Source organism: Euwallacea fornicatus, chromosome 34 (genome assembly GCF_040115645.1).
Source record: "Euwallacea fornicatus isolate EFF26 chromosome 34, ASM4011564v1, whole genome shotgun sequence".
Classification (NCBI taxonomy): domain Eukaryota; kingdom Metazoa; phylum Arthropoda; class Insecta; order Coleoptera; family Curculionidae; genus Euwallacea; species Euwallacea fornicatus.
The window spans coordinates 1,282,017-1,304,228 of NC_089574.1; the positions used below are offsets into that span (position 1 = coordinate 1,282,017).

Sequence of the window (22,212 nt, forward strand, 5' to 3'; positions counted from 1 at the left end):
TTATGCGGAATTATAAAAACATTTTATTATAAACATTAAATTGTTTCCAGAGATTTTAATTCATCAAACAACTCTAAAACTTGCTGCCTTGCTTGACTTATATCTGGTTTCAAATCTTTGTAGATACTCAATTCTTTTAACAAATTCTCCTTTTCTTCTTTGTAAGGATTTAAAATGTTTTGTTTCGCCATCATGTTCAGTAAATCAAAATGAGGGTCTTTTAACCATGGATCCATTTGCTAGAAAAAAAAATCAAAATTAATATACAGTTTAAGGAATACTTCTTAGTTTCTGCAGTCATAGAAAATGTATAGTATAAAATACAAATCACTTATCACACTTCTTCAGTCTTCAGCTTGTGCAAATAAATTGCCTCACTCCTATGAAAGATAATGTTTTGGCAGTAATTGCACAGTGTATTATTCTTTGACAATTTCATGATGCTAATCAAGTAGTGATAACAAATTATAATTTTTACCTCAATTTTGACTAGTAAACTTTCATATTTTTCAATTTTTGTTTCTAGTTGTAGTCTATCCTCATTATTTAGCTTCAATGCTTTTTCCACGTCTTGCTGTGAAAGTTGCAATATGCTGAAAGTGTAAGCATATTATTAATTTTAATCTTCATTTTACAATACAAAAAAGTGAAATTTTATACAGAATTCTAAGCATTTTAATAATAAAGTTTTATGTTCATGCAAGGTTTAAGTACAATCAAAATAGATCTTAACTGGGGAGGCTCATCATTCAAATTAAAGTTGAACAGACAAGAACCACCAAAATACGACTTTTAGAACATGAACCCATTAGTTAAGAGCGCTTTTGACTGTAGGGATTTGAATTATGAAAAAATAAGTATAGCCCACCTTCTCAAAGATTCGGTTCTTTGAGTCAACTTTTCATTCAAGGCTTTATATTTTGATATCAATATCTTAAGAGTTTTATTTTGCACTTCAACTTTCTCAGTTTCTGCTGAATTTTTAATCTCAAATCTTTGAATAATATCCCTTAGATTTGGTGGCATGTCGTCCATGTGGTGGAGTTTTAATTTCCTTAATATTTCTTGCATTGTGGCATCTTAAAAGGCCAAGTTACATCCAATAAAAGGGAAAACCAAACCACTAAGCTAAGTTAACTTTTTTCAATATTTTGATATGTACCATATATAAAATATAGACGTATCTGCAGCGTCCAAAAATAACAAAATTTTTCAGTAAAAAACTCAGGAAATATAGGAGGTGTTAAAACAAAATTTGATAATTCACGGTATTTTTAACTGGTTGTCTGATGTTAGTAATATTACAAGTAGTTTTATAAATAAAAGATTTATTTCATTTTGAATTAGATAAGATGGGAATAATTTGTCCCTGGATTTCTCAGAAAGGGAACAATTGTCAATCAACGTCACTGTTGAATTCAAAACTTTGCTTTACTCACTGAGCAATTTTATTTTGCAGGTTTTTCTGGTTATGGTTGGCAAAAGATGAACTCAGGTATCCACACCAATTCAGCAAAATGACTGCCTTCTTTAACTATTTTTGTATTAGGGCATATGATGAAGGTCTTACAGACACACATAGCTACTGCAAGTCATATTACTGCACTACTATAGATGCCTAAATTTCTCATCTATCAGTGACAACCAGGACCACATGCAAAACTATTGTTGCCTTTTCCATTACTTTATTCATAAGTCCCAAATTTTATCCCAATATTTCTCAATGTAATTGAGCATTTTCAGACTTTTTGGACAAATCATATATTTTCGTAAGAAAATTTATATGTTTAATATTATTTCTAATTTATAACATGAAATTTCTCTATTATCAAGTTATTTCAAATACATGTAATAAAATTCTTGGAGCTGAATATCACAGGTACCTCCTAGCATGAACCAATAACCATAGGATGATTCAGTAACAAGTGAAATTGGTCAGTAAATTTTAAAATTTTTGAGAAGCAACTTCTCACACAACAATAGGTGTTGTTGTGATGGAATTGGGCACTATTCTCAGTTGAAATTAACTGAAAACACTATGCTATGTTATTACATCCACAATAACCCCTACAGGTGTTTGAGGCATTATTCCCAAATGTTGAAGAAAACTAACAATCCACCTGGGATATACGTATTTACAAACAGAATTTGGCAGCCTCTACTTCCGTGTTAACAGACTGTTTTTGGTATTCAAATTTAAAATAACACAAACAATCTCGAGCTCACAGTGGATCTAAGGAACACATACTTTCTTCATTGTAGAATGCTAGTCTTGATTTGTCCATAACTCAGTAGATCTCTGGGTTAAAGGATGAAGGGTCTAAGAGAACTAGAAATTTGATAATTTTACATTTAGCAGGTTCAGTGTGCAGATATATTCTCTTATTTTTTGCCACTGAAAATTGGAAGTTTATCTATTTTCGTTTGGTTTAAAGATTTAGGTTAGAGTTCAATCTGTCATATGTCAAAAACAATATTAAAGGAAAAGAGGACAAAATTGATAATAACACTTATAGCAATGTTTCCGACAATTATTCATGCTTTTTGTAGACTTAATTACGAAGAAATTAATTACGTTTAATTTAGACTTTTCAAGTCGGAAGTTTAAAGCATTCAAATTCCAACATTCCCTATTTCACTGCCGACAAATGACTTGCAATAGTCGTGATTTTATTTGAACTTTTAAAACTGCTTCAGCATCCTAGTCATGCAGCTGCAATTGCAATTCCAAAGATTGTCAGAGGTCGGTTTAATGTAGATCAATTTGCCGGATTTTAACAGGAATCAAACTATGCAATTCATTACTTACGTTTAATTTAGTTCTTCATGGCTGGAGAGACCCAAAATCGAAATGGCGTTATATTTTCGAAAACAGTTGAAGCAAAGCTTAAGTGAATTTCCTAAAACAAAACGATCATTTGTTCATACGAAGTATTCGGCCTAATTTTCTTTTCTCACGAGGTGGCGCCGCTGACGACATCAGTCTTCTTTTTTGGCGACTAGATGGCGTAAGATTTATCCGGCATACTCGTCGCAACTGATTGTTTTAGTTTTATTTTTTATGGATATGTTCAGGGTAATTTCACGATTTTTGAGGTAGAATTTTTCGGTCTAGCCAGCTAATCAGGCTTCTAATTTAACATTAAGAATACTTTAAATACCATCTGTGCCGAACTTCCTTTATTACCGTGAAAATAGATACGAAAATGTCTCTGCGTTTCAGAATCTAAAAGAGACAATGCGACCACATTTGTGCAGACTTCCAAAGTTCGTCAAGGCGGTTAATTTAAAGGATTTCTCGAGTTATTTGGCGTATAAATTGCGGTAATATTGACGGTGAAAACTTGGAGACTGGAGAAAAATAGGTTTAATGAGGGAATTTTCAGAAAAAAACAAAAATTTTAATCTGCATCTTTGAATGTCTACTATACATTCTGTGTTTAACGACATTTAAAATTTTTCTTAAGTACAGGTGCAGATTAACGCCCCCTAATGCTGGCTTGCAAAAGTCATTGCTTTCCTTAGGGCCACTGTGTATAAATTAAAATTAATTTGAAAAAAAGAGAAACTTAAACTAAAAATGTGTGTGCCCAAGCGTCTCTTTGAAACACCAATGTATAAATTTGAAAAATTAAAAATAGATTTTATAACATTTTAATTTTGTAAGACCAAAACTCTGCATACGAGAACAAGACCAACACCAAAGTCTAGTCTTATTCAACTTCATCTTACAATAATCCACTATAATCCATAATCAACAAATTTTCCCACAACTCCCTTTTTGCCTGTATATTTTATAAACTGACCAAAAGTGCTCGATTGCACTTTTACCGGTGCTCACCTCTTTAATACTCGAACCAGTAAAAATCTTTGCACTTGTTGAATAATTTTGACTGCCAACAGAATGATACGAATTTTGACAAGTTCATATCCAAATTTTCGTAGTTTCTAATGAATCAAAATCATCCATCCTTTTCGACTTATTTTGCACCATATGATGAAGCACTTTGGTCAACAGGTAAGAAAACAAAATTATGCGATATATTTTTTGATTATTCGCTTAAAAAAAAAAATAAATTGCTATAAGCATTCTTTTTTGCCTAAGGCCAAGTATGAAGGATATAATAGTTCCTCATCTACGTCGAGTTAACACAGAGGGAGTACGTATAGTACCAATAACGAAGAAATGCAAAAAATTAAGGTCTTTTAGAACGATCTGGAAGAAGATTTGTTAAGATTTAAAAATACCTATAACAGCTCTTTCGCCAGCTAAACCTTCTTACATGTCCTTAGTCCCATACTTTCTCTCCAAAATTGATCAAATAGGAGAAAATTTTTCATTTCTTTGAGGCTTCTCATATAGATGTTTCCAATGATTACCATTTAGATGGTTGTATTCTTAAGTAGCTATGAGCTACCTAATGGACAAACGTGAATGCAAAAGCATTTTCTAGCAAAAACATCAATCCACGATGAAGCCTTAAGATCTTCTGAAGCACAAGCTAGAAAAGATTTACGTGACAGTTCGATTATTGGGAGACTAACTGGACAGTTCGGTGTCCAAAGAATCATATGTGCTCAAAAGCATTCATTCCCCGGTGGAGTCACCTTTACATTTAATCCATTTTCTGCACCACACACAAATGTGGGGTGTAGCCAGTAAGTAGAACGCCTGTAATATATTACATATTTATGCAATAGGTGTAAGTTCTCAAAGCCCACAGTACTGTGATAAATCTGTAGGTGAAATAAAGTTTGTATTTCTATGCAGTTTACATTACAATACAAAAAAATTAGTACCTATATCGTGGAACTTGGCAGTTTTGATACAAAGGACTTTTCTTTAATTTATAGGTATTGCAACTGTGCGCCCACGTCCCAACCGTCATCGTTGAATTCATACAATTATCCTCAATCTTCTTCGACACTTGTAAATACATTTTTCCCTTCATCTATCGACTATTCTCAATACGAGTATTACAGTCACCACATTCTTCCACCTACAAACCAATACCAGTTGAAGTTTCACCAAGATCGCAGTACTACCACTTCAGATTTGGCCAATCATCGCCTACAGATTTTTGAATCGAGTAAGTAATGTGTATGAATAATAAGTAAATATACTGAGGTTTGTTCGTTTTCAGGCGGGTATCCAGGAGAACGACTTGGTATACTGGAAAATGCTCTTAGACTGCAGGATAATTTAACTCTTTGTCAAAAAGTAGAGAATAGTTCCTCGACTCAGTTGTCCTTTCCTACTCCACAGATGAATTACTCTTCATGCGTAATAATTTTCACTTTGTTTCATGACTTTTATTATTTGTTAAGGCTGTTACAGCCAAGAAAGCTGCATCTTCGTAAACCCACTCAAAGCCCAATAAATCTTGTGGTTGATTCATTGGTAGAAAACCAAGAAAGACAACCCAAACAGGTTTCATTCGCAGACTTGAATGAGCGACCTTCATTTAAAGATGAGAGCTCTCAAGTTAGCAGTAGATGTATTTGCGGTGGTTCGTTTTCAACGTTGAGCCCACGCCCTTTATTGGATATTAATATTTTAGATAAAAACTATAAAACTAAGTCGAAGCCTGAAAAAGTTGAAGACGTGAATAATTCTAAAGGTCCAGAAAAAAAGAAGAAAAAGCAAAGAGGTGTTAGAGTTACACTTGACACATCATCGGAACACAGTAGCAGTGATTATTGCTCTGAATTTTCAGCAAATAAATCGAAATGCAAACCATTTTGGAAATGTAGTGACGAAAGTTGGGAAGACTCAAGTGAATCATCAGACTCTCAAGACAAGAAAGGGAATAAAAAGGAAAAAAGAGGTTTTAAGAAGAAGAGTACCAGCAACAATGCTTCTGAGAATGAGTCTCAATCAACTACAAGTGATCACACTGAGTCGGGATCAGAATCCGGTAGTCGATATTGCAGGTAGACGTAGAGGTGATGCATTTTACCTATGTTTTATTATTTTATCAAAAACCCCCACTGTAACCCTTCCATTGATACGGGGAAGCCCGTGTTCCCGTGTTGACCTCTTCACCATTCACTTCTACATTGCGTTTTCTTTTCGATTCACAACGTATTTTATCGAAATGATGATGAAGCTCAGTAAAACTTTATTTGTTGATAGCAACTTTTTAAAGGCGACCTGCTTTTGAGTGGCTCGAAGTGCATTATTAGATGAGCCTCATCCTGGTCTTTCTAATGATTTACAATAATTTACAAGTCTGCCTAGCGATCGTATGAGCTCAGTTAATATTTCCCAAGTTTATGTATATAAGTCAAGAATTTTCCTGTATAATTAGATAGGTGCATTTTTAATATAATTTAATTTTATTGAAAGAAATTTTAAAGCTAATCAATATGGAAAGAAACGTTCTACTATGAACAAAGAATGTACAAGGGTTGTCCAAGTACCTGATATGACATATAGATGGCGGCTTTTTTTTTAAATTTGCCTATATTCAAAGACCTAAACTTGACCTTTTCCCTGCTCTATTAATATAATTGAGTGTTTTCCATGTGCCAGAATTTTTCCATTGGTCCATAAACGTACGATAAGGGCATTGTAACGCATTGCAATTAAATGTATGTGTCGGTCTATGATGCGGCGGTATGGTAAGTAGTGATGGACTAGGTACAGGAATACTAGAATCAAAAATGAAGTTTATTCCAAAAAAGAAATAAAAAAATTTTTAAATAAAATTTCAGAGTATGGTACCTTTCACAGCACAGCAATAGCCAAAAAAAAACATTGCCTTTTTGACATCTATACCTGGTGTTTCCATCTTGGTAAATAAACGGTGGAGACAGTTTATGCTTGTAAAACTTTTATTTTGACTATCCGTATCTACAGGGCGTTTCAAAAATGAAGAGTGTGATTCTTTGCCTCGTTATAGGAAAAAGAGTTCCTATCGACATAGGTCCGAAAACGCAGTGTTTTCGAGATATAATGTTTCAAGACAGTTTTTTTTCAGTTTTTTGACGATATCTCAGGAATCGTTTGAGATAAAGAATTCAGATTTTGACCACGCATTATCATTAATATTAGTTACGTTTTGAGCGCTACTTCAATTTTTTCCCATATGCCTGGGGCGGAGATTTTAGGGTTTGCTTGTGTTTTTTTTGCCCTCAATTTTTACGCCACTGCGAAATTTAGTATTTTAGAATCACAACAATTGGTCTACAGACTTGGCCTTCTCGGTCCCCAGATCTTAAAAAATTTAGTTTACAGAAATTAATAACTGTCGAAGAACTGAAGAATCGCATTGTTATATCCTGCTATACGATCCGTAACACTGCAGGCATTTTCGAACGGGTACGTCAGTCATCAAGACGTAGGTTGGAGGCCTTCATTACCACGGGAGGAGGCCATTTTCAACAATTTTTGTGATTCTAAAATGCTAATTTTCCCAGCGGCGTACAAATTAGGTGCAAAAAAATCTCACGCAGCCCTAAAATCTCCGTTTCTAGTATATGGAAAAAAAATTGAAGTAGCACTCCAAACGTAACCAATATTAATCATACTAGGTAAACAAAACATGAATTCTGTGTTTCAGACGATTCCTGAGATATTATCAAAAAACTGATTTTTTTTTGTCACCCTGTATCTCGAAAACGGTGCGTTTGCTGACCCATGTTAATCGGAAATATTTTTCTTATGACGAGCCACAGAATCGCGCCCTTCATTTTCCGACACACGTTTCGAAACACCCTGTATACGTTCAGGAATGTTTTGCGTTAACCGCATATATACGTGTGGGGCATCGAAAGGGTGAAGAAGCTTACGTATAAAGTTTGAAGGTGCTACTTTGATTTGTGTTTCTTTCGAAGCCGTCGTTAACGAACGCTTTTAAAGATTTTTTAAAGATATATCGATCTGTGCTTCAATACTTTCATTGGAAAGGTCTTGGTCCTTCCAAGCTCAAAGCAGAGTTAGATTCTACTCTGAGGGAATCTGCTGTTTGGTCAACAAACTGTAAAATATTGGATGGCAGAGTTTAAAACCGGTTATTCTAGCTGCCAAGACGTACTTGGTAGTGGCCAACCCAACGACACTCCAGATTTGATCTCTTCTAATAATTAGATCAAAAACCAATGAACGGCGATAATACAAAACACGTTTGCCATACGAATATCGTACTCGGTACCATCAGGATTTTAAACTCTCAAACAACATTGCGTAGATTAATTACTCCCTAATACAACAATTGGAATCAGATGTTTTTGCGCTATAACAATATTTTCCATAAATTGTTGCACAAACCCGACTGCTTGGTATCGCTGCGTGTCAGTACCCCCTTGGGTCACAAGCATCTCTGATAAACGATATTGTTCCGACAATACTGAAGCTTATAAATAGCAGCTGGAGTTGCAGGATCACAGTGCTTCTGTGCGGAACGTGAATCCGGTACTTCTTGCCAAAGTTGTCGGCACGAAGGTCACGATGACGTCTACAGAGCAAAATCTCAAAGTGGTCTCAGTGGACGTGAGGGACATTCGATTTCCGACGTCAATGCAATCCGATGGGTCCGACGCTATGGTGAGTGCTGCTGGTAACGTACCATCAGTCGTCAGGTTCAAGTCACGTGAATTTGGGGAAAGCTGAATTTGGGCCTATATTTTAAGTTGCAATTTAATCGTGGTTAGTTAAGCGTATGTAACAGGATAGCGACAATCGGGTCTTATTTTTACAGGGTGTTTTATGAACATACTGACAAATTTTGAGGGGAATAGAGCTCTTAAAATTAAATATTTAGATCGACTAAACTTAGGCCCGAAATCGCTTCGTTTCCAAGATATATAATGTTTATTTTATTATTTCATTATTTTTTAAATATTTCAAAAACGGTTTGGGACAAGGACGTGAGATTAGGGACACGATAGGGTGGGGCGTTCTGGAGTAGCCAGAATATTCCCAGCTACGTCAGTGGCGCCCGTGCCCCGACTATTCAAGGGGATTTTTTTTTTAATTAAAAAAAAATGGTACGCCACTAACTGTTTTAATACGAATATATATTTATTAATGTTCCATTAATTTTTAATAAAAATGGCCTCTTAGCATTTTGTTCTTCAAGTGGCCGTGTTGAAAAAAAAAAAAAATTTTCTCATTCCTCTACCCATCAAAAATCTGATATAGGTTTGGTTAAAATTCTCTAAGAGAAATCAATGTAATTTTCTCTCAGTAAAGATAGATGACATAGAGACCAACGGGTGCGAGAAACGCCTCATTGCAAAATAATACTTTTTTTTTAAGTATGGTTCCGTTAAATTCTGAGCCATTTCCACATGTATAAACGTTGAATGGTTGTACAAATGCCACTGGTGGAAATAGTCTCCTTGCTCAAGCACATGCTCGTTCATCCCGCCACAGGGCGCCCTTATTTTCATGTCCTTGTCTCAAACCATTTTTGGAATATTAACAAAAAAATAAATAAATAAACACTGCATCTCGGAAAGGAAACGATTTCGGACCTAACTTTATTTCATCTGGATATTTCTTTTTCTGAGCTTTACTTACCTTGAAAGTTTCTCGCTATGCTTATGAAACGCCCTGTATATTTCGGGGTTTAATTTTACATGTCAAATTCTAGATTAGTAGATATTACAATTTTTTATGAGTTAGTTCAGGTTAGTTCAGGTTAGTAGGTTAGTAAAACAGTTGGTCTCTCAAAAAGTGCATGATTCGTTTGGGAGCTTAAACTGCGAGTTCGATTAACAATCGATTAACAGGTACCTTCCAATTTACTTTATATTACATATGTTCTCTACGTCTACTCATTTTTCTTTTTTTAATTTTTGGAAAAAATCAACAGCACCAGCAGGGGTTTTTGCTCTGTTGGAATTGGACACTATTCTCGTTAAAGCTAACTGAGAATAGGTCACCTTCTGCTAAGGGCTCGGATGGATACTTTTGTTCACCAGGGTGTTCGTATGAGTCTCAACCGATTCAGTTTCAATCGAGATTAATTCGTTTCATTAAGCCTCGTTCATTAATATTTAGTACCAAATAGGCACATAGTACCTTAAACTTCATGTATCCGTGAGAGCGTTATTTCCCCCTCTAAGGACAATGATAATTAGTATGATTTATTTCAAACGATGACACTGTGACGATATCAAGCAATGTTGGGTGTGGGAACGGTGCTCGATCTTCATTATACAATTTAGCCACAGTCTTGTTAAGTCAATATTATTACCCAAGAGAGCTTCAAGTTTTTAATAAATATTAAGACGAGTGGTACCACGAGAGTTTTTAAAATTAAATATTCTATTCGAATGAAGTGTACATTCTTAGATAACATCTAATCTGCAAATATTTTTTAATGAATTTATGCTTCAAAATGTTGTGTTTATAGAAGATTATTCTTTATGTTACGTGAGTACGCCAATACAACGTTACAAATTCATTGGATATGTAATTTATCATTAAAACAGGGTAGAATAGTTGAAGTAACTTAACGAAACAAAAAAATTAAGCCTAAGAACCTTAAGGCCTATTACGCGTTAACGTTTCATTTTAGCGCTGCGTTCAATTAACTCGAGCACCTCGAAGAGCGGCTCAGATCTCGCCCGTTCGGTTCATCTCAAGCCAGTAGACCTGATGAGGTCTAATGGGATCGAGGCCGGACTTTGGGGTCTTCATGTTGGTTAAGGGCGGAGCTGTAGCACTAAGTCGCATCATGCCTTAATCTTCTTAAGTTTTTACTACACCTTTTAGCGTTCATCTTCATTTGTTAAGCCGGGTCGAAACCGTCATTACAAAACTCGCTGCATTTTGAAAACTGTTCAAGACACGCTAAACGCGTCAATATTCGACTAATTATCTCGGTGGTACTGTTTACCTATGATTCGACCTTACTGACAATATCAGTAGCAAAACATTGTCAGAAATTCGTCGCTGCCAGTGTTATCTTTGTTGTTTAAGAAATTTTCTAAAAAGATATACACCGAATGCTCCCATGCAACAATCCAGTATGAAGGGGTTAAACAAGCCATTATTTCAAAACATGCTAAACACTGAAGGTTACTTGTGCAAACGTGACTGTAACTTTTAATCAGTTTCATTGGGATCACAAGAACGAAGCTGGAATATTGAAGTGTTGAGATTAGTCATATGTAACTTTGAGGTCTGTGAATACATGTAGTATTCAATTTGTTTGTTCTACTATACCTACTATTATGTACGGATTTGAAGAATTTCTTGATATGCTGTAGCTGCTCCAAGGGTGCTTTACCTACATCAAGGCACTAATGAAATCTAAATTATTTTGCCACTTCCGGAGGTCGCTTTTATTGCCGCAATTTTTCTTGCAGAACTTGAGTTCTTGAAGCATGGTGACGTCAGCAAAATTTACAAAAGTACACAGACGTCAGAACACAGTATTTTAAGCCCTATTTGACGCTGCGTAATTTTTTTTTTATTTAAGGGGGCGGGGGAGAATTTAGAGACACACGGTATAATTTCTATTTTAATTTTTCGCCGTTTCTTAGTTAATAAATGTAGAACCTCTTTCTCAGCATACTGATCCAGACTACTCATGCGCATATGTAACCATCAAGCTCGCGACCGGATTGGAGGGCAGCGGTTTAACTTTCACCACTGGAAGAGGCACCGAAATAGTCGTCCAAGCAGTCAAGTCATTAAGTTACTTGGTGTTGGGACAAGTGGTCACGGACATATATAGGGACTTCGCCACTTTCTGGAGATCTTTGACCAGTGAGGGTCAAATCAGATGGGTAGGCGCAACTTCATATTTGAAAAAATGTAAATGGTCTCCTTTCGAAATGTCCGAAATTCTCTAGTAAACTTGGTCAGAGGACAGTGTTTATATCAGGTACAATCTCTATGTAGGGGTCCTACCGGGAATCCTACCGAACACGGCAGACGCATCTACGGAAAATGGAAATGCCAAAAAAATGTAATTTTTATCTAACATAAGTCATATACACTTAAATAAAAAAGTTAGTTATATAAAACTAATTTTAATATTAAAATTGAACGTAGTATCAATAAACGCAATACTATATAGGAAATTACATTTAAAATAAACAAATGTCGACTTCCGGTACCACCGGACAGTTCCGGTCGTACCGGAAGTCGACACAGTTGACGTCACAGTTGACGTCATTGAAAATATTTTAGATGAGGTTGCTAAAGGCTCTCGCAAAACCACTAAATTTTCGTAACTTTGCTATTCGTAGTTTTCCCAAAATGTTCAATGGCGGTTCCCGGTAGGACATCCAGTATGCATGCTATGTGTCGTGATTTTCAAAATCTGATTAGGTCGTGAAAGCATTCAAGCTTCGGCTTAGTGCGACTTAGTTTGGGCTTAATGATTTTTTTAATGATTCTTCAGTAGTTTTATGGGTTTTATTACAATGTTAGTACTACTAACTCTAAAATTGAGATTATTCGCATGTTAACATTTCCTAAAGCTTAATGGTACTTAGGGTGATTGAGGCAGTGAAAAACACAAACGTATGTTTCATAAATAATTAAATTTTACCATAATTCGCTTGAAAGTAGATACTTATCAAACAGAATGTCCTTGCGAAAATCTCCTCTCTTAGATTCTATTTAACTCAAATTATTCATCTATTTTTCCAAGCAAAATTTTCTCATTTAAATTTAATGATTCTCGATGTTAATTTCTCTTCAGATTGGTCCAGAAAAAGGAGTGACCCACCTAGCAACTGCAGCAATCATCAACGCCCTTTGGGATCTTTGGGGCAAATTGTTGAAAAAACCCGTTTGGCAGTTGCTGGCGGACCTGGATCCCGAAGTTCTCCTCTCAGTCATCGATTTCAGATATGTGACGAACTGTGTCACCAAAGAGGAGGCCTTAGAGCTTTTAAACCAAGGGCAAGTTGGAAAGGAGGCTAGACAGAAGAAATTACTTGAAACGGGATATCCGTGTTACACCACTCAAGCAGGTGGGTAGTTTTGTTTATTTCCTTTATCCACGACTGGCGACAATGGTACTTATTAGGTTAGCGACAATTAACCGACATGTTAATAAATGTATACAGTAGAGTCTGGTTATGATAGATCCTGTAGTGAGAAATACCTCGTATATAACATACTACGTATCTGGTCCGTGTCTGCTTCAATTTAAATCTTATGTAAAATTTTCTGTTTTAATAGACTCTTTTATAACAGACCATTTTTTGAATCCATTCAACAATACATAACCTGTTACTATGGACTTCATTGAATAATTATAGAGATTTCTTAGATGTATATATCGGAACAATACTCGGAATATTCTTCACGTTTAATGCATGGACATTCATTAAAAATCTGTAGAAGGACAAACCAACGAGTTTACCACTATCCGACTGCCGCTCTGCCCTTCCATATTTCAACTGTCCGTTCCCTTTCCCTCCACCTTCTTTTTCCGCATTGACGAGTTCTCCAGTCCAGAAGGGAATCCCCCCAACACTTGGCCCTTTAGTAGCGACGGTAGTAGTAACTACAGTTCTTCCTCACAAGATGGCGCTGTCGCTCTACCCATCATCATCTTATTTTTGTGTGTTTAGTTTAGAATTTCTATTCTGTTCTAAAATAACAAATACAGTTTTGCGTACATATTTATTTTTAATTGATATTCATTTATAACAGACTTCAAATTATAACGGGCCAAAACTAAGCTCCTTTGAGGGTCCGTTCTAGCTGAACTCTACTGTAAATCTACGTAATCTCGCATCCCGTGACGGGGAATTAAACCATAATTTATTAATTGCATATATCATTCAGCGAGGATGAAAATAACATGTCAATGTTTAATATTTCGTAATTTATATGCTTCTAGTTTAGAAACGCTTATCCTCGAAGCGCACTAACGTGCGGATATCACATTATGCGTAATAAACCATACTAAATGACATACTGATGAAAAATTAACATAAAAACGCAATTTCTCATCAACGAGAATGTCGAGAACGTCTCGAAGTTTACGTTTCGTCGAGGTGCTCAATCGTAGCAAAATTAGCGTAGAAAAGACACCCTTTGTGCCATCGAGTAACGCACCAGTTCATTCTCATAAATATCATATGTCATTCGAGATTCGTCGAAAATTGTCAGGAAATTCTGACGAAATGCACTGCAAAACGGTGTTACGTCTTGCAGTGGCGTATTCGGAGACTCGCACGCGTGCGCACTTTATATAGGAGTATAAGGGACTTTTCTTATATGCAGAAAGATGTCAGTTAATGCGCACTTTTTTGATCATTTAATTTGACATTAATGCCATTTTTTTTCTACAGGGTGTCCCAGAATGAGGGGTCAACGCTTAACCACATATTCCTTGGTCAAAAATACATCAATTCATGGTGATATACTTATATACGAAATTGTCTCCCTCTGGAGATACAAGCTCTTAAAGTCTCCCTTTTTTTTTTAAGTTTTGCAGATAAGTCGAAAATAGCTAAATGAATTTCCACGAAATTTGGTGCATAATCTTTCTGCTTCTCGAGGTACATTCGACGGGGCTTATTATGGTAAAATCACCCGGGGTAGTGGTCAGTTGCTACAAGGTCGAATGTTAAATGCACCAGAACTTTTCTATTCGTTTATGCAGACGGTTTGTTTTTTTTATGAAATTCGTTTTTTATCTCTTATTGAATTTTGATTTGGAGCCTCCATCAGACGAAAAAAAATTAAAATCGTTGATAATGCCAGTCAATTAACGCCTTTCAGCAATAAACAGTCAATTTAATAAGTGCTCAACGTGACCACCCCGTTTTTGGGTGCGGAAATTTACACGTCGAAAAAAATTAAAACTCATTCTTCGCAACATCGTTGGATCACTGCGAATTCCATCAGCTGCTTGCAAGATTCTACTTTTTAGGTGGTCTTCATTTTGAATAGAAACAGCGTATACCTGAGATGTTAGCGTGTCCCAAATGGAAAAGTCGCAGGGAGTTAGATCTGGAGATTTAGGTGGCCATTGAAGAGGGGCTGACATTATCAGCAATTTTAATTTTCTTTCGTCTAATGGAGGCTCCAAATCAAAATTCAATAAGAGATAAAAAAAATTGCGTAACTGATCGAGAATTTTATAAAAAAAGCCAACCGTCTGCATAAACGAATAAAAAAGTTCTGGTGTGTTTAGCATTCGACCTGTATGGTATATCACCACGAATTGATATATTTTTGACCAAGGAATATGTGGTTGAGCGTGGACCCCCTCATTCTGGGACACCCTGTATATTTTTGATTTAGTTATCGGCTCCTTCTCGCAATCCATTTAACGTTACCTTTTTAATATATCCGGTTTATTTGAAATGATAATATCTTCTCGTTCCGTATTTGCTAGTGGCAGATCTACAGGTAAAAGGGCCGCAGTGTAAACAAAATTCATGAGAGTCTGGACGTTTTCACGCTGCTCAATGTACAGCACCTCATTTACGTCTCAGGATGATTTAGTGCTCAGCAATTGTCCAGAATTTCTCTTCCTTTTGATCCTGGGCGAAATTGCGTTCGATGAGCAATTGCTTTCACAGTACCCATTCAGTTTTACATCTTTCAATTGATTTTTTCATTTTTCTTGAAAATTATGTTCTCAACGCTTGCGCTATTCCATTCTTTTTCCGCTCTGTTCCTCAATTCAAAATTGCGTCCAGCAACGATTTTGAATAAATATTTTTGGCCTCGCAAAAATATTTATTCAAAATTATGCGCTGAAGAGGTTTTTGGTGAAACAAATCTAGATCAGATTGATCCCTGTTAACCGATTTTAAGCCAAATGGACTGGCTCAAAATTAGCTGATAGGGATCAATCCGATCTAGATAACGGTACCCGCAAAGGGTTTAAATCATTGGCGGATCCCAACATTTTAAGATGCGGCAAATTCCCTAGAATACATTTTTTTGGTTCAGTTCATGCTTGAAGGTTTTATTCGGGGTGTCCCCGTTTCAAATCAGCATTTTTCAAAATACACAGAGTGCTTTTTCATTATTTTTTTCAACTGCGCTCGGTTGCTGTCTAGGATGGCTGGGATACTCAGATGAAAAAATCACACAACTGGCCCAGAAATACTTAGACATGGGCTATACAGCATTTAAAGTCAAAGTGGGCAAAAACTTACAAGACGACATCAACAGATGTAAACTATTAAGGAGCATTATAGGATACGACAGAACTTTGGTAAGTACATGCACAGCAATATGTTCATTAATCCTGGACCCAAAACTGGATTACTCGGAGTGTGGAATGGGCCCTCGAACAGTGCTCAATTAATTCGAAAATTCACCCTCAAGTTATTTGCGTTTATGCACCCACGAACCCCTATATTCTCCCTAAGCCAAAGCCGAACTTAATTAATTAACACATGGCTTAAATCGACAAATTTCCACGTATAATCATCAACTTAGATTTTAAGTTCGGCTTTTACCCACAGAGAATATGGGGGTGAGGCGAATAAAAAACGTACAATAACTCAATCCAGATGGTGGATGCGAATCAAGTATGGGAAGTCCGAGAAGCCATCGAGTGGATGAAGCACCTGGCCCCGTTCAAACCACTCTGGATCGAGGAGCCGACCAGTCCTGATGATGTTTTGGGCCATGCCGAAATTGCAAGGGCGCTAAAACCATATGGAATTGCTGTGGCCACCGGTGAAATGTGCTGCAATCGTGTCCTTTTCAAACAGTTCATGCAAGCCCAAGCTTTGGAGTATTGTCAAATTGACTCAGCTCGCATTGGAGGCGTCAATGAAATTTTGAGTGTCTACCTGATGGCTCGCAAATTGGGAGGTACAGGAGCATTCTAGTTCGTGGGACGTGATAGTTATAACTTACTAAGCTCATTCTGTAGTATGTGAACCATAACAACGAGTTTCAAAGAGTTAATTACCGATAGAAGAACGTTGGAAGGAATTTTGTTCATTACTGAGCATTTTGAGTTTATCACGACTTATAAATTTTGTCAAAATTAGTATAAATTTGAAAAAAAAAATCTATTCAATTGAGCTTTTTGAGGGATTTCTGTAACTATTTTACAGCATTTTTTCGATTACTCAATTGTCATTAAACGATTGTTTTTCAGTAAAAGTGTGCCCTCATGCTGGTGGCGTGGGTCTGTGCGAGATGGTCCAACATTTGCAAATGTGGGACTACGTGGCCCTGTCTGGAACTAGTGAAGGACGCATGGTTGAATTCGTCGACCAGCAACATGAACATTTCGTGAATCCATGTGTTATTAAGAACGCTCACTACACTGCTCCGAAGGTGGGTGAATCATGTTTCAGTTTCACTCCTGATCCCATCTCTTGTTGACACTATACGAAGATAGTCCCAGAAGTGCCTGATCCAACACACTTTAAAACAATTTTTTATTACATTATTCTTCAACATAGTCCCCTTTGAGATTGACTCATTTTTTCCGGTGATGTTCTAATGGGCCTCCCTACCACGTTTACAGCAAGAAACTTTGAACGTTGAAAATGGTCATCAACCTCGGACTCCACCTTTCCATTATTGGCCAATATCCTTGCACCGGGTCGTTTTTTCAAATTTGGAAATATTATGCGAAATAATCTGCGAGGGCTAAATTTGGCAAATAGAGTGGATGAGTAAACAGTTCGAAACCAATTAATCGATTTTGGCCAACGGGATGACGAAAGTGTGGACTGGTGCGTTGTCTTGATGAAACGAGCCCTTTTCCAGCAAATGCGATCGCTTTTTCCGAATTTCACTGCTCAAATGCCGCAATAAATTTGTATCAAATTTTGCGTTTGTTGTTTTTCCTCTAGAGAAGTAGTCAATAAAAACTATTCTACGTACATCTCAAAAAACTGATCATCTCGTTGGGTCAATTACTGTGGAACTCGTCGTCACCAGGTTCTCCCAAAGTAGAATCTAACTTCGCTTTGAAGTTGAATGGTTTAAGATTTTTTAAATAAAGTTAATGAATCATACACCGATTTTTTCCATGTTGTTTGCCATGATTTGTTCCATGTAAAATCTCTAAAAGCGTTCGCTAAAAACGGGCCCAAAAAACACAAACCAACGTACCACCTCAAACGTTGGACATGAGCTTTGTAATATACGCAAATTTTTGACGAAAAAAGCGCCATCTGTATGCCAGGTCAGTTACTTCTGGGAGTACCCCCGCTGTGGCCTAATTACCCCAAAACATATTCGTTAACGAAGATGATGTCTCGAATAAGCTCGCCAGGATATTAATCCGTTAGTCACTAGAAATGGGATCACCCGGTATATGAACCAATTCTATACGGTATGATTCACTCCTTCGCCAGAACATATTTGAAAATAAAAAAAGACAACTGCTTCGAATCTACGCTCACAGTAAGTCATAATGCACCAATGAAAAATAGTTCCGCCAGTGGTCAGTTGCTACTTGTATGCAAAACCAATGGCCACGTTCAAATTTTAAGTGGAACACTCGGTATATTTGGAACTTTCTAGAGTCATCGCGCAAGTGTCTTATAATATAGCTGATTTTCTAATTTTTAATGGTTTCCAAGGTAATGACGGTTGAAATGTGACCATTTATTTCATTTTCAGGCATTGTAATCTATGTCCGGTTAAGGTCAAGTCAAAGTTGTTTTGCGGGAATGCAAACGTTATTTCGGAAAAATTCAAATCGTCCGTAAGATATGACTCTAGAAACAGCATATAAAGTCACATTTCAAACGTCAAGAAAGCAATGGAGTACCAGACTACACGAGACATGCGCGATGATTGCAAACGCGTGTGAATGTACAGGGTGTGTCATCACAAATTTTGATATTGTCATCGGTTTCCGACATAATAGGCACTAGCGAAACTATTTCTTTAAGAGGAGAGATGACTTACCGTGATGGCACACAAGACTTGAGGTAATTGCCGTTTCTTATTCTCCAAAGTGTTCTGACGAAGAAGTACGTGATCCGCTCGGTATTTCTAAACGTCGTTTTGTTAATACACATTTGCTTTCAGGCTCCAGGATACAGCACCACGATTAAAGCTGAAGCAATAGCTGCTTACGAATACCCCAATGGATCGGAGTGGCAGTCCATGTTCGCAAAGGGCTTGTTCCACGATCCCAGGAAGTAATTTACATAATAAAATGGAAGGCCCTACCTCCCAATGTAATTTACCAGTTTTGCCAGCACGGTAATCCCGAACAGCAACGATTGTAAATATCCTTATGAAAATTACCTGTTTTTTCCGAATTTGGGAGTTACCCTGCGCTAATGGGCACTATAGGTTCCGTTTAAAATACATATTTAGAAACAAATGTTAATTATTATTTTTGTCATTTTGACTGAACCATCCTGTTCATTTTTATTTCTTTACAGTCTCGATATGTCCACTCTTCCGTCGTCGGTTTCCTAACCGATTTTTTTTTACTTGTAAGAAAAAAAATGCCGCATTTTCATGTGTTTTTAGCCCAGAACGTTGACACTTCTGCCCTCATTGCGATGATGGGATGTTTTAAACGTCCGACCTCCCATCAACCCTGTAGAACCCTGTATAAATGATGCCAATCTGTAAAAGTTCTTTAAAAATTGGTTTGGGTCTAGATCAAACCAACACCCATAAAAAACAATCATAATGCTGGTTAAGATCATGTATCGCATTACGACATGCGAGGAAATGTGTAAAACTCACAGTCGTTGTGGGCAGTACCGTGACACCTCTTCCACAAATTTGATGGGATCGTATGGGTAAAAATGCGAACGTAATAATTGATCAGTCTTGATACGTGATGCTCCACACACGAACGCGTAGCTGGAGAATGGAATGAAATAAGAAAAACCAGTATGTCGTCTTTGCACACGTGTTTTGCTATTGACCACAAATTTTATCCGATACCGAGTGCGCATTTTAGTACCGCCGGGTCCGGGTAGTACCTTTGCACCGGTAAAGTAATTTTCTCAGTAACACGTGCTGTGCCTGTAAGAAGTTCGTTCGGAATTTCCTTCTTCGTGCATCACACGCAGATTACTTTATACCCGATGGTATAAGACGATGCCATGGATTGGTGTAGATCTTCGAAGGATTTTGAAGGGGAACTTGAGTCCATATGTCTAGGAGGTAAGTGATTTTGACTTTCAACTAAAGGTATTATTGGTCTTGTTTGTGTATTCAATTACCATATTTAACAGTTATCAGAATATCGTAATTGGTAAACAGGCAAGAACGGTTATGAGAAGTAAAATATTATGCACGAACTGCATGGTTTTGAAAACCTTGAAGCAGCAGGTACCATGAAAGTTAATGTATATATTGAACCAATATACATACATATGTATATTGAACCAATGTATATATGTACTTTGGTTCTAATTTCCCCTTCACCCCCAGCTTTCGATAACGGAACGTTATAGGTTTAGTTAGGAAATATTCCTTTTGAACGATGCTGCGGCTATCTTCTATGTGAATGATAGGCGCCACCTTCAAGGCCTGTTCCATGTGGAACCCTCGTGAATATTCGCCGCATGCCTCAGTCAATTCTTCCCAAATGCGCGTTAACGGTTTAGAGCTAAAATCATATCGCTATAAAACAACCTTCCAATTGACAGTACTACCACCGTCGAAGTCCCGAAAATAACCTTCGCTATTGAGGCAACAATGAAAATGTGGATGTTGCCATTTCTTCCATCATCTCGTTTGAAATTTCTCCACTTTTCTTCCTTCGCAATTCATACGCGACGATCGACTGGTAAGTTCATTACATCACTCGGACGCCGTTTCTTGCATAGCTCCCAACAGAACTCCTGTTATGTTAAACCAAGAAGATTCAACGGCTGCTCAAACACAATCCAGTAAATTTTATTCGGTACCGCTCGGGTCAGTGACGTCATCAGTGAAAATCGTTTTTGAAAATTCACAAAAATTCGCCCTCAGGAATCATGAATTCTGGTGATGCCGTGCTAGCTAGAGTCTTTGCAGCACAAGAGACATCACATTTTATACCGGAAACCGCTGCTGCTGAAGCCGGAGGCGATGGGCTTGGGGGTGATCGTCTACGTGAAGAAAATAGGTCAATAGCGCCAACCTGGCAACTGGGAGGGTAGGGGAGAAAGAAGCGCGGAACCCCACGCTGTATTGGCTTCGATTGCAGTAATCAGACGTATGTTCCCTATGTGGTTTGACGGTCAGCAAAGGACATGACCTTCCAAAGTTGGACAGACGCTGAGAAAGTTCAACACCATTCAGAGCAATACCGAACGTGGCGTTCAACTTTTCGTTAGGGCTGCCAGAGCTTCCGATCTGAATCAGGAGGGAAGGCGTGAGTTCCTGTACGAGGATGAGGGATTTAGAGACTCTAACACTGTCTTCTAGGCCGAGGTTTCACCTTAAGATGGCCCCAAAGACTTAATCGCAGGATATCCCCTCTAGATTACTCAATCACTTCTGCGATTTCTAGTTAGCTGTGATCGCAATTGGACCCAACAAGTCGAAAGCTAATTCATATTAGTTTATTTTTCTAAAAATTACTAAAGTTGGCAGGTAATGCATCATCCGAATCTGGTGTAAGGATACACCAGTATGTCGCATATTTTACAAGAAAGAAAGGCATCAAGCAGACGAAGATACATTATTAAATGAAATAAATAATAACTCTAATAATATTTTCATATAAAAACCATTAGCGATCCTATTTTTTAGATAAATTCGCCATTTAAATGCCAGAGCTGTTATGTATAGACACAGCTTTAAATGTATTTAAAACATGTTACGTACATGATAATTCTGTTTTTATATAGAAAAGAAAATTACAGAGTGGGTAAATTCACAGCTTCGTTTTTGGTTTTGCTGTTTACCGCAGCGAACCATCAGTTACGTAAAAAAGGATGCTTATAATAGCAGGTTTTCTACATGTGACGTTTTATTAAAATTCCACACTTACATCAGCCCATACACAATAATTGAGATATTAAAAAGTTTGTGACTTTTTCAAAATTATTTAAATATGCCTGAAGATTCCGTATCATGCAATTGCCTTGAAGTGAAAGTTGCCTATGAGTGTTCGATGAAATATACTTTTTTCATAATCTAATTAGTTTTCTATGACATGAAGTTATTAAATGTGGCAAATTGTAAAATTAAAGAAATAAAAAATAAAGAAGTAAAGAAAAAAATTTTGTTTGCAGGCAAAGTTTCATGTTAGAAGGGATGTACTGTTACAAAATTGTCCGTATATAACCGTATAACCGTAAAATTTAGTAGATCTGTTATAAATAGATGTT

At 36.9% G+C, this 22,212-nt stretch overlaps 3 protein-coding genes across 9 annotated transcripts in view; 2 read left to right on the forward strand and 1 right to left on the reverse strand.

Annotated features, from left to right (window-relative positions):
• LOC136348685 (RB1-inducible coiled-coil protein 1-like) lies at positions 1–2,934 on the reverse strand. 2 transcript variants are annotated; one of them, XM_066299748.1, is made up of 4 exons: positions 2,810–2,934; positions 869–1,079; positions 479–593; positions 1–239 (listed from the first exon to the last, which is right to left on the reverse strand). In XM_066299748.1, exons 2-4 carry the CDS (start codon positions 1,069–1,071, stop codon positions 36–38), a joined length of 522 nt encoding a protein of 173 aa, XP_066155845.1. In that variant the 5' UTR covers positions 1,072–1,079; positions 2,810–2,934; the 3' UTR covers positions 1–35. The 2 variants fall into 2 exon arrangements, with proteins under 2 accessions (XP_066155845.1, XP_066155844.1); XM_066299747.1 differs by lacking the exon at positions 2,810–2,934 and adding an exon at positions 2,249–2,449.
• Positions 2,935–3,883: 949 nt separating this feature from the next.
• LOC136348666 (mitochondrial enolase superfamily member 1-like) lies at positions 3,884–19,253 on the forward strand. 5 transcript variants are annotated; one of them, XM_066299684.1, is made up of 8 exons: positions 3,884–4,018; positions 4,455–4,659; positions 4,855–5,090; positions 5,145–5,284; positions 5,339–5,510; positions 5,562–5,651; positions 5,718–5,934; positions 11,527–11,708. In XM_066299684.1, exons 1-8 carry the CDS (start codon positions 3,952–3,954, stop codon positions 11,558–11,560), a joined length of 1,161 nt encoding a protein of 386 aa, XP_066155781.1. In that variant the 5' UTR covers positions 3,884–3,951; the 3' UTR covers positions 11,561–11,708. The 5 variants fall into 5 exon arrangements, with proteins under 5 accessions (XP_066155781.1, XP_066155782.1, XP_066155783.1 ...); XM_066299685.1 differs by having other exon boundaries at positions 5,339–5,507; XM_066299686.1 differs by having other exon boundaries at positions 5,718–5,946; positions 11,527–11,654.
• A 460-nt stretch (positions 19,254–19,713) lies between these two features.
• Positions 19,714–22,212, forward strand: part of centrocortin (cerebellar degeneration-related protein 2-like) — a 72,603-nt gene continuing 70,104 nt past the window's right edge. Inside the window, exon 1 of one of the 2 annotated variants that reach the window (XM_066299677.1) lies at positions 19,714–20,053. In XM_066299677.1, the coding sequence (XP_066155774.1) occupies positions 19,993–20,053 (61 nt within the window). In that variant the 5' untranslated portion in view covers positions 19,714–19,992. The remainder of the gene's footprint in view (positions 20,054–22,212) is intronic. The other variant, XM_066299679.1, reaches the window with a different exon arrangement.